Genomic DNA, 11,858 nt, shown 5'->3' with positions numbered 1-11,858 from the left:
ACCAAAACAAAAGGAGATGAAATCAGAGTTCTTCACCTCTCTGAAAAGTTATCTCAAGTCATGTGGACAATATGAGGGAGGAATTTAAAGAACAGTGACTGCGTATATGCAAGTAAATAGGTGAATAATCAGTGATTGTTTTCAACAGAAATTTAAATAGATATAATCCAAACATATTATGTCTAGTAATATTTTAAGCTTTTGAACTTCTAAATGAGTTGAAGTAAAGATCTTTGTGAATGTTTCTTTTTTCTTATTTCTTAAAAAATGGACCATGCATAATTGTGCAATTCAAGTTATTTCAATACCAACATTTTCCATACCTTTTAGTGATCCTATATTAAATTCTATTTTTTGATTAAATTAAAAATATAAGTAGAAATTTAAATACACAAACCAGTTTTCTGGTAAGATTCAAATTTCTGGATTAGGTAAAATTTACTAATATCCTATCCTATTTGTTATCAACCCTAACCTTAATGAGAAAAAGGTAAATTTGTTACCAGCATTTTCCATAATATGATGCCTCTCCTTCTCATCTTTTTCTTTCTTTACCATAGGTACAATCCTTGAGATCCACCAATGTTGTGAGCCTACAAATTTCATTACTGATGGGGAACATTGGAGGGCATAACCCACCACAATCAGTACCTATAAATAAAAAAAGTTGTATCATTCATATCAAACAAAAAGCATGTGGCTCAAATAGCATGATTGTACCTAAAAATAAATTACATAAAACATGTCTTCAAGAAAAAACCAACCTATAATGGAGAGAGAAATGCATAGTCTTTGGGCAATTACACACAATTATTTTTATTTATTTTTAAATTTTTGACAATTAAATTAGAGAAGGATCTAAATTATGCTATTTTTGCCATGATATGGCTGAATAGAGGTGAAATGTTCAATGTACTTCTATATCTAATATTATTAGAGAACAGAATTATAGGCAAACAACTCTAAGAGTTTTACTGTCATAAAATGGTCACCCTAGAGTTTGTCACCAGATGATGACAACAAAACCAGTATCTATAATGTACCAGGATGGGTTTGAAGCCAAGAGAAAGAAAACGATAAATTACTTAAGCAGCAAAATAGTATTTAACACAACAGGTTGCAGATGTTTTTCCAGTATGTTTGCAATCTAACAAGATGAAGGTTCACATTTTCATGTACAAGAAATTTCTTCCTATGAGCGAAGATTTTCATTATTTACCTATTCACAAGGCCACCATATGACCAAAAAGAACAATCATGTATAGGAAATCTGCATGGAAGTTTGTATTACCATTCTTGTCTTCATCTTATCATTCTGAAATGATCATCTCATGAGCATAAGACTATTTGATTCCTTTTCCCGGTTGGGTATGGAGGGTCAATCCAGAGCAGGTCTTTTGGCGACTCCCCAGTAGAAGCTTTGCAAATGTCAGCTTCGGAGTTATCATAATCCTGCGATGGAAAATGAAGGTGGCGCAGATAGTTATCATAAATTTTGTTTGAGGAAAGATAAAGAGCACAGCTGTATGACATTGAGAAGAACAAGTTCAATGGAGGGAGCAAATGATTGACATCATAAATAACAAGGGCCTACAGATTAACTTCATGCAACAACCATCAGAAATGACAGTGGAATGAAATGAAATGTCAACAAAACAAAGATCATTTGCAAAGTCTAGTGCAATTTCTTGCCCAGGATTCACGGTAAACAATGTGTTATCTTGAATTCTACATGTAAGCATCCAAAGTTGGTAAACGAATGCTCCGCCAGGATCAAAACTTAGAATGAAAGCACAAGTTTTTAATGTGCCCAACATCAAAAACTTGTCCTTTCATTTAAAGAGATTAAAGAGCATTACCAAAGGATCAACAACGAGAGTCTTTCATACCCAATTTACTAAAGTTCCTCACCCAGGTGTGGCTCAAAATGTGGCTCAACATTGTAGATTTATGAAAGATGCACATGACAAACAATGTCAATGGAAGAAGACTTGCCTTCCTCACAACTACAGAACTGGCTGCTTGTGGTTTGAAGTCTGGCTGGAAATTAATAATTGAACAAAAACCTTCATTTCACATGACAAGTGATTCCAACAGAAACAAAACTAATCAACTTCAATCACAACCATTTTGATTAAAATTTAACATATACATAACCATCCAGGCATATTCCTTTTTCTCTCTTTATTTTATCAATGTCAGGGGACATGTACATGTACATTCTAAAGGTTATATCCGGACTTACAAATTCCAAGTAGACTTCGAAGTACAAGAATATTTTACTTGAAAAAAAATATATAGAAAGTCAAACTCTTAAACAAGTATTTAAAAATATGCATTTGAGGTGGTTCGCATCGGACTCAGGAGGTAAGCAGTTAGTTAGGTGGATGAAATAATCAGAACTAAAGATGCACTCAGTACCTTGGCTTACCATTCTTGGATTCAAATTTAAAGCAGGGAAATGGAGGGCCAGCTTTTCCTTGCTCTGTAATAGACAAATAACACTATTTCAAACATGAGAAGCATCTATGGGAATACAATGATGAAAAAAACTCACCAATACCAACCTGAAGTACACAAAACACCAAAATATCATATCTTAAGTTATTTAAAGGAATACTCAGGTTTGCACATTAAGATGGCAACATACAATGCTTGTGCAACTAATTTGGGATCCCAAGAAAGCAAATTCTCAAGAAATTACATTTCTTCTAAATTTTAGAATAACAATGGATCACAAATAATCATGTCTTCAGAGTTCAGCACAAGCAATACAACTGCTTCCCCACAGCTCAAGGAGGCAGAAAGGTCAAGAGTTGAACATATCATCTACCCTAATAGTAACGCAAGAATAAACCAACTGGTAAATTGACTTGTTCAACTGAAATTAGAATAGAAGAGAATGTTGTATGCTTCAGTATATGTAACTTGGAAACTTCTGATAAGGACTCCTGCATATTGCTGCTTTCAAACCCAATTTCAGCCAATCAATTCGTTATGATGTACATCACAGTGACGCAACAGAAGAGGACTGAAGAAGTTCCTAATCATTAGAACTAACCTCATAAAGTGGATGTCCATCCACCACTACCCAATAGATGTATCTCTGAGGGGGCTTCAGAGAATCTGTTTGTGCTCCATACTGTTAATTCAAGCTGCAAAAATAGAAGGGACCAAGTTCAGTAAATTGACTCGTCAAAATAAAATCTGATATGTATGTGCTAAGAAATTACAAACTATAGAATATGCTGATACGTATTGTAGAAATTGAAACTCAATCCAATGTATGAGAGAAAAAAAAGAGATTTACATTACATTTCATCAAGCTATGGTAACAAGATTACTTTAGCTGAAGATATAGAATCAATAGAATCAGAAGAAAATTTGCTGCAGACAGCATCAAAACTGACTTGATTTTTTTCCCATAAAATTTCAAAATACATTTGCAGGTTTATATTACAAACTTATTACTACATGTCCTACATATGATAAAGAAGTTGGACGAGAACTCTTCCCCATGTCCACTATCTGCATGTGAACTAAATCCAGTTTCTGAAAACCAGGATTTCCAGTGAAGGTAGTTATGTTTCAAAACCAGGCTCTCAACTGAGTAGATGATGCTGAAATGTTCTTCTGCAAAAGTTGAAAGAAAATAATAGCTTCTGGGAGATGTAATGAAAGATCACTCTTCAAGTGATTTGCACTATGTAACACACAGATTCAGCTAAACGAATTCCACATCATGCATGTCAAGATCCCTTGAATTAGCTATGACCTTAATAATTTAAAAACCTGGTAGCGGAACATGCAATGCTGCCTGACTTTTGCTAATGTAGACCCCTGATACCAGCCCAAAACATGGGCAACTATATTATGGCACAAAGGGTGTCCTCCATTAGGTTGATAAAGCATTATGCTGAAACAGTAGTAAGAATTGGATTAAGATGTGCAGATTCAGTAGTCATACTGCAGCATATGCTGTGTACAAGATATGATTGGAAATTAGTTTATTTTTAATATAATCAGGCACTTCAACAGGCGGAAATAAGGAAGCAGAGGACATTTCCAATAGTTGGTGTAACTATACATCCGAGCATGTAAAGATATGTCAAGATACATCATATGGATTACGTGAGGTGTGTTCATATCACCTTCTTACCTCTGCCTTTCTGAACATTGTACTTGTGGATCCATGAAGGAACCATTATGTCACGGACAAAGTTCTAAATAGGATGTTTGATGTAATACTTATATATATCTGTGTCTTTTGGTTTGTTCATGCTTTGCACAGCATGTAGAGGGACGGTCGAAGACTTAAAAGCCTTATTTTAGTTGGGTTTGGTGGCCTTCTTAGGCTTGTAAATAAAGGTTGTGTCATGTGGACACTTGTGAGAGATATTCGGTCTATAGTGGACCATTTTGACCCTTTGTTGTGCAACTGTTCAGAACTTGTAAAGTTTGTTTGTTTGTAATTTGCATTGTCTATGAAGTGTTTTTTGGAATCTTTGCTTGTGGATCCCGAGTGAGGCGCTTTCTCTAACCTGCTTTCTCTTTTGTAGATCCTAAGGGACCATAGGAGGTTTCGGGGAGACTGACCTTTACAGACGGACACGCAAGGGTGCCGCACGACTTAGGCAAAACCAGCTAAGTCCGTGACAATTAGGCAACAATATTGATGAAACCTGCTGCCACGTAAACAATAGCGTGCATTTTTGCTAGAATTCATGTTTGACCAATTATAACATGCAGCTCATCTACAAGTTATCTTAATAAAATTTATGTACACAACTATATTTACGGCCTCTTGATGATGAAGCCTATGACATTCGAGTCTTTTGGCACAAACTAAAGAGTTTATATGATGCCATTGTAAAGATAAGAGCTTAATTTTTTTATCTTTCAGATGTTCCCCAATTATGCCGAAATTTTTACCCATATCTATTCACAACTTAGGATGTTAAACAACTAAGCTTGAAAGAGCATAACTGGATCCAATCTGTGAAGAGAGGAACGACTGTAGAGAGAGTACTAACAAATAGGGCCGAGCATTATAGGCGTATAAGCACTCATTGGGACAACGACGAAAGAGAACAAGATCCGTTTTATTGCAAGAACCCTCCTTTTTTATATTCTACACCCCATCAAAGGCAGAAAAAATCATCCTCACGACCTTTCTAAGGCTGGCGACCACTTCGAGTTGGTCAGAGAAAGGAATAGACGGGAGTACCCAGCAGGACATGGTGCCGTTCCGGCTCCTGGCGTTGCCGACGATGGAGAGGAGGCGGTCGGCGTCAATCTCGCCGAGGTAATTGACGACGATGTTGGCAATATTACGGCACGATTTCTCGTAGCAGAGGGCCAGAGAGACATTGGGAGCCGAAGCCGAAGCGGCGGCGCTGTAAGAAGAGAATGCGGGGAAAAGAATCCCAGAAGAACAAGATGGAAGCACGATCGAGATAGGCGGCGATCGACCAGACGAGAAGAATGACCGTCTCTCTCTCTCTCTCTCTCTCTCTCTCTCTCTCTCTCTCTCGGCCCAAGTTAATCGGCTAAAGCGGCCCAAAGTTGGGCCTCTGTTTGGGCTCAAAAGCCCTATGAGTCTATTACACCAAAACGCGTTCAGGATTCAGTAAGCTTAAGAGCTACTCCGACGGATTGAAGCAGTACAAAGACTCAAACGATTGTTACTTATTGCGGAAGCTTAGACTCTTGTGATGTGTACTAAGTTCTTCACCATGGAAGATCATTGGGATAGCTCAGGAACTCCTCATAGAACTTGGATACCAATTCCCTCTCTTGTTCCAAGATGGCATCCACGAAAGAACTCGACCCATAACACGCTCCTGCGCGATGGCTCGTCCCCTCATCCACCGCAGCATTATGCTTGGCAGCAACGTCGCTCCATGTTACCACTTCTTTGGCCTTGTTCTTAGCATAAGCATCGTCATCATCCTCGATGAGGAAATCGGTCCATTTGAACTCCGGAGACGAAGGTGGTGCTGTCGCTTTGGGCGTCGTCGCTGCCGTCGAGGAGGAGGAGGCTTCGCTAGGCGAGAAGTATGTTGACATCGGGCTTCCAACTTGGGTTTGGGCGAAGAGGTTGAGGTTGGGCGACGAGCTGCTCCCGGAAGCGGAGTTTACGGTCGGCGCAGGTCGCGAGAGGAAGACGCTCCTGAGGTCGCGGTTAAGGCAGCCGATTCGGGCTCCGGCGGTGGCCGGTTTGTACCGAAAGTTCCTGTTGAATCTGCTTGCGGCGGCGGCGGCGGTTTCGTGTTGCAGGTGTTCGATGCTCTGAATGATCTCGGAGATAGGACGGTGGGTGACGGGGTCGATCCCCTTCTGGCACAGCTTCTTGCTGAGCTTGGTGTTCCAGTAGTTCTTCACGTCGTTGTCGGTGCGGCCGGGGAGTTGGTTTGCTATTATAGACCACCTGCGTTGCAGCACTCATGCAATGAGCTCCCAAGTCACAAGCATGAAGCATCTCTCTCTCTCTCTCTCTCTCTCTCTCTCTCTCTCTCTCTCTCCATGCTTTGTTTGTTATACCATAAGTCATCAAGTTTTCCTGCTACCCATAGTTCTGATCACCTACAAAGAAACCTCAAGTGTTTTTAGTCTCCTGAGTGACCAAAGTCTAAGAAAAGGACACAGATTTGATCCACATAAGATTTACTTCAGTTCTACATATATCTCGGTGTGGGAGTACAGTTTGGACATCATCCAGAAAGGGAGCATAACTTGCTAGAATTAATATAATCATATCCCATATGCCATATCTTCCGATGCCCACAGCTTCTCATTTCTTTCCATGCCTAACATTTGAACTCATTCTTTTTCTGACAAGAATGCTATGAATTGGGGTTGAAAGACTGTAAATTCCATGTTTAGATGTATGGCTAAGTTAATACCAACATAGCAACTGATGATAAAGAACACTATACCTGCTTCCTATTGTCGCATGGAGGGCTACAATTCGCTCTTCTTCTTCAAGAGTGAAGCCCTCGTGCTTGAGGTTAGGCCTCAAATAATTCGTCCACCGCAGTCTACAGCTCTTGCCACATCTCTTCAATCCTGCACACCGTGGCTCGCACATCACCAGAACAATTAAATGAAAGAGAGAAAAGGAAGCATTACTGCTAGCTCATGCACAAACTGTCTCATAATTTGCATGTAATTACACCTGCTTTTTTGGGAACAGTTGTCCAGTTCCCAGTTCCATGGGTGGAGGTATATGCAAGTAGCTTCGCGTCTTCCTCAGCTGTCCAAAGTCCCCTCTTCACCGTTGATTTATCGCAGCATGGAGGCCTCCCCATCTCTCCTAACACAGCATTAATAGATATAGGAAGGCATAGCCATGAGGGAGGGAGAAAGAGAGGTGTACTGATGGTGATGTAAGTCCAGGCCTGTTTGCAAGCAGCCTGTAAGCAAGAGATGGGTGTGAGGAGAGGATATATAGCAAGTCAGGTGATGAGTTTAAACATATTAACAAGAGGGAGGCAAGAAATGCATGGGATTCCCCCCTCAATTATCTAATGACGGCATGATTATTGTCATCTCCCCAGAAACCATTTGAGGTGGAAATTAATAAGCTTAGGGTTTCAATCTCCGCACTTCATTCCACCAGAAAAAGATGGAAATGATAGGGAGAAGCATGTCATGTCCAGTGTGGTGGAATATTCTATTAATTTTTGTAGGTTTTATGAGAGAAAAAAAGGAAAGAGAAAATGACAAAGCTGTGATTTGTGATGATATATATATGTTTCACTTGCATGAGTTTGTCATGAAACTTTCACAACAAAAATGCCTTGGCCATAGGCTGATGTGTTAATTGATATAGCATATAGTGGCAAAGTTACAGCATAATATTATCTAAGAAGAGATAAATATCAAGAATTAAAAGGTTTTCATTGTGGTTTTGCTTTGTTCATGTGGATAATCTGTATGAAACCATTTACATGGAATCCACTTAGTTTCCGATCATCCTATTAGTTTTTGTTTCGGATTATATTCTAAGCAGATGTTGAAGCACTCCTTCCCTCACAAAATTCTTGAGCCATATCGATCTGAACCCAATTCAAAACTTGAGAACTTGAAGTTGGAACATGAATAGATGCTCAGGGCATATATAAGAAATCAAACCATTGATATATTATCCATATTAACATGAAAAAGATGTTTAGCCAAGTGTTCTGTATAATTGATCGCAAAATTTCTTCCATTTAGAAGCATGGAAGGATGATTAGCCGAGTGTTCTTTCTTTTTATTCTCGGATCATATGGATCAAGCGATCTTTCAATCATGAGCAGAAGAGGAAAGTCCATGACAAGCTGCCTAAACAATAGCAACTTTTGGAAGATATGTAGATGTTCACTGAGTGCTTGTCATGATGATATCTGTGATTTCTTCTCGATAAATGCTTATCGATTACGAAAATTAACGCCCATGTAAAGATTTATAGTCGATTAATCCAAACCACTGCACAATGTCTGCATGATATCTTTCTCTCTAAGCAAGAGAAAGATGTCTGTTTTCCCTCCTCCTCCCTAGTGCTTAGAGCTGAAATACATTAAAGAGCACAGATTTGAAAGCAAGGCATTTACAGCAGCAACACCATGATCATAATATTTTAGTGCAGAGGTTGATGACAGGGGACAGAACATGACAAGAAGAGTGCTCTTGAAGGCTGTCATGTGAGAGCATTAAATGCGAGGACTTGGGCAACAACAGTAGCTTGTGATTTCAACCTTCAGCAGTTGCATGTGTGATATAATAATACCTTTACATGCATCAGTTCCATGTTGGATCTCACTAAGATGCTCTCATCTGCTTCTGTTTACTTCCTCATTAATCAAAACATAGTTTATTTTCTTGTCCAGATCTGCTGATGCTGACAATTAACTTCAAATCATATTTCCACAGTTTTATTTCTGCATTAAAATCTGTACTGTCAGTTGTATTATATACATAAATATGAAAAGGATGATCCTACAACAACAACATCAAATTCACAACTCGTTGTTACTAGAAAATCTAGGTCTGTCAGCAATTGATCATCTGCAAGCTACTTATGATAGGGTCAGAACAGCTAATTCTAATGCCTAACAAAGACCTACCAAAACATCAGTACTACCTTTTCCTGCTTTGAAAGGAAACTTCTGAGGAAGTTACTGGAAAATTTTATCATATCTTTCTGAGAAGTTATGAAGTTCCATGTACAAATCACAAAGCTGAAAAGTTATATTCCATCAAGTGTAGGATTTCACTCAAAAGAAAGAAGAACATGATGGCTATGGCCAGCCGCACGCTCCTGATCTTCTCAGATGATAGATACAACAACGAGAAGCTTGTACAATTGGATTATATACTGCTTTGTTAGATCCTTCAGGTCGACTGCTCATCAGTTTGCCTCTTAATTCAGGAGAGTCACGAGGTGCGGCAATGTTGTTTGGTATCAATCCGCAGTATACTGTCTGTGGATTTCATCCAATAACTTCACACTCAGTCCTTTAAATGAATTGTACGTAATGAAGCACCACCATCAGCTGTTGTGGAGAGGATTAATGCATGGACTTGTAGTGAGAGGCGTAGACTTTGGGCACGTGAATGTCTGCCAACAAACATTCACGTCGAGCCTTCTCTCTCTCTCTGTCTCTCTATCTCTCTCTCTCTGTCTCTATGGAGGAGTCTCCTAGGGTTAGGGTTCTTTCTGCATCGGTTGGACGCTGTCATTAATTAAGATTTCCATCTCTCAATCTACGTGAGAACAGATTAGAGAAAACAACGTGCTGCTGCATGGATTTGATTTATTTATGCTTTTGATTCTCTCTTTCTTCTCGATTGGTCTCGCAGCAACTTCTATCATGTCCTTCTATCTTTTTCCCAAGGTTCCTCTTGCAAAGCATGTCAGTAGCAACACACCAAACAAACAGAGCTTGAAGACTAATCAAAATGATGTTTTAGTGCCTCCAGCATCTGAACTAATCAAATTTAAGAGAAATTTGCAGTAAGCTACATCAAACTAGCTCAGTACTGTTTTCTTCTTCTCTTCTTTGTTCTGCGTTCTTTAGGTTACTGTATATATTAGTGTATCTTTGACGGCATGTGTAACATGTAAAGTGTGCAAGGAAATCACATGCTCACATGTTTCAAGGACAGGCACAGTCACTGCAGCATAATTTTAAACCTGGTTGATGAAACTTGACTCAATGGTTGAGTTAAAACTAAGATTCCTAATGATGAATCCTATGTTTTTACCAATAAATATGGCTGTCTCCTCTATCACTGTAGTAATCAGTGACAAAGCTTCATTGCTTGGATTTTACTGCTATAAATAGGCACACTCACTTGCATTAGATACCGCAGCTTTTCATCTCCCTCCAGATCTCCTTGTGCAATTGGCCTGAGAAGAGAACAATGGAAGGGAACTCACCTTGTGCCTCATGCAAGCTGCTACGGAGACGCTGCACCAAGGACTGCATCTTTGCCCCCTACTTCCCCTCTGATGACCCTCACAAGTTCTCGATCGTTCACAGGATCTTCGGCGCTAGCAACGTTAGCAAGATGCTGCAGGTCCTGATCATATGACTGCATGTAGATTCTTCATGCATTATCTGATGATTTTGCTCGATTACTTTTGGAATGAGTGCAGGAGCTGCCGGTTCATCAACGAGCGGATGCCGTGAGCAGCCTGGTCTATGAGGCGACAGCGAGGACGAAGAATCCAGTTTATGGATGTGTTGGGGCCATCTCTTACCTGCAGAACCAGGTGTCTCAGCTGCAGATGCAGCTCGCCGTGGCCCAGACTGAGATCCTTTGTGCTCAGATGCAGCAGGAGCCCCCCATGGCTGAGCAGCAGGTAGAGGCTTATGACAATAACCTCACTGGGATGCCTCAGCTGATGAACAATGCCTCCTCTAGCAATCTAGCTCAGGATCAGCTCAAGAGAGAGTTTCTTTGGACATGAGACTTGTTTCCACTTCCAATTGCTTGTTGCTTGTTTTGCCATGAAAGAGGTTGAGATATTCTTGACAGAGAATATTTCAGATGATTGCTTGAAGTGCCACTCTTTCAGCATGCGAGATGTGTGCATTTCCTTCTTGTACAAAGAACTGCCTGCCATTAATTTTAATGAGTTAGCTTGGTGGAATGCTGTACTTATCTACTCCCAATGTATCTTCACACATGTATGGTGAGCATGGGGGAACTTAAAGAAGGAACACCAAAGCTGTTCTTAAGCTTATAGGAGGATCAATTAATAACAATGTGGATCTTAGAGGGAAGATAAGTATATAGTTTTTCCCACCTAAATGTTGTTTGTATGATCAATGATTTCTCAACAGTGTGGGCTTTCATCCTCACCACATTTTCTTATAAATCTTTTCCCACCAAACGAACTGCACTATTCCTCACAGCAATGAAGAGATAGAACTGGGCCAAAGCTAGAATACTTACTACTGAGATCAGACAAAAGCATGGCCTGAAAGCCCTTATTCTTAAGCAAATACTTAATAGGGATTGATGCATGGATGGAGGAATTCAAACCGATAAGCCGATGAAACAAAGCTCATCAACATTGAACCTACAGATTGATTGAGAAAGAATCCATGTAAGATGAAGCACTTATGTTGATGTTGTCGTCTCCACATTTTCCAAGATGTTGACTCGAACATATCTTGTGTTGGTTTTTTATATTGAGATTGGCAAATACAACACTCGTGCAAGTTCTTGGGGCTTCGTGTGGGTTGAATCACCCATGACATGTTCTGGGGCAGCAATGTGGTCTCATGGCACGACGGATGGGACCCATACACGTGGCCGCGTTTTATAGGTCTGACAGACCTGCTACGAGGACATATCATGCA

The 11,858-nt window shown here is 39.8% G+C and overlaps 2 protein-coding genes and 1 long non-coding RNA gene across 4 annotated transcripts; 1 reads left to right on the top strand and 2 right to left on the bottom strand.

Moving 5' to 3' along the window:
• Positions 1-508: 508 nt before the first annotated feature.
• On the bottom strand, positions 509-5,509 carry LOC135607185 (uncharacterized). 2 transcript variants are annotated; one of them, XR_010485106.1, is made up of 5 exons: positions 5,228-5,509; positions 3,062-3,155; positions 2,422-2,485; positions 1,292-1,452; positions 509-651 (listed from the first exon to the last, which is right to left on the bottom strand). It is a non-coding gene; the product is annotated as an uncharacterized LOC135607185 (long non-coding RNA). The 2 variants fall into 2 exon arrangements; XR_010485105.1 differs by having other exon boundaries at positions 2,432-2,485.
• A 72-nt stretch (positions 5,510-5,581) lies between these two features.
• LOC103978090 (transcription factor MYB35) lies at positions 5,582-7,394 on the bottom strand. Its single transcript, XM_009393793.3, has 3 exons — positions 7,178-7,394; positions 6,939-7,068; positions 5,582-6,430 (listed from the first exon to the last, which is right to left on the bottom strand). The coding sequence occupies exons 1-3, from the start codon at positions 7,308-7,310 to the stop codon at positions 5,731-5,733; spliced, it is 963 nt and encodes a 320-aa protein (XP_009392068.2). The 5' UTR covers positions 7,311-7,394; the 3' UTR covers positions 5,582-5,730.
• A 2,968-nt stretch (positions 7,395-10,362) lies between these two features.
• LOC103977804 (LOB domain-containing protein 12-like) lies at positions 10,363-11,085 on the top strand. Its single transcript, XM_009393424.3, has 2 exons — positions 10,363-10,566; positions 10,646-11,085. Exons 1-2 carry the CDS (start codon positions 10,411-10,413, stop codon positions 10,958-10,960), a joined length of 471 nt encoding a protein of 156 aa, XP_009391699.2. The 5' UTR covers positions 10,363-10,410; the 3' UTR covers positions 10,961-11,085.
• The last annotated feature ends 773 nt before the right edge of the window (positions 11,086-11,858 follow it).

This window comes from Musa acuminata, chromosome BXJ2-3 (assembly GCF_036884655.1).
Source record: "Musa acuminata AAA Group cultivar baxijiao chromosome BXJ2-3, Cavendish_Baxijiao_AAA, whole genome shotgun sequence".
In the NCBI taxonomy this organism is placed as follows: Eukaryota; Viridiplantae; Streptophyta; class Magnoliopsida; order Zingiberales; family Musaceae; genus Musa; species Musa acuminata.
This window is presented reverse-complemented; position numbering and strand designations above follow the sequence as displayed.

Bases quoted from the DNA above. Each gene is read 5' to 3' on its own strand.
- LOC103977804 (XM_009393424.3), top strand. From the start codon at position 10,411: ATGGAAGGGAACTCACCTTGTGCCTCATGCAAGCTGCTACGGAGACGC. The intron at 10,567-10,645 runs GTCCTGATCATA...GAATGAGTGCAG, and splicing joins ACGTTAGCAAGATGCTGCAG to GAGCTGCCGGTTCATCAACG.
- LOC103978090 (XM_009393793.3), bottom strand. From the start codon at position 7,310: ATGGGGAGGCCTCCATGCTGCGATAAATCAACGGTGAAGAGGGGACTT. The intron at 7,069-7,177 runs GTGTAATTACAT...CACGGTGTGCAG, and splicing joins AACTGTTCCCAAAAAAGCAG to GATTGAAGAGATGTGGCAAG. The intron at 6,431-6,938 runs GTATAGTGTTCT...GCTGCAACGCAG, and splicing joins CATGCGACAATAGGAAGCAG to GTGGTCTATAATAGCAAACC.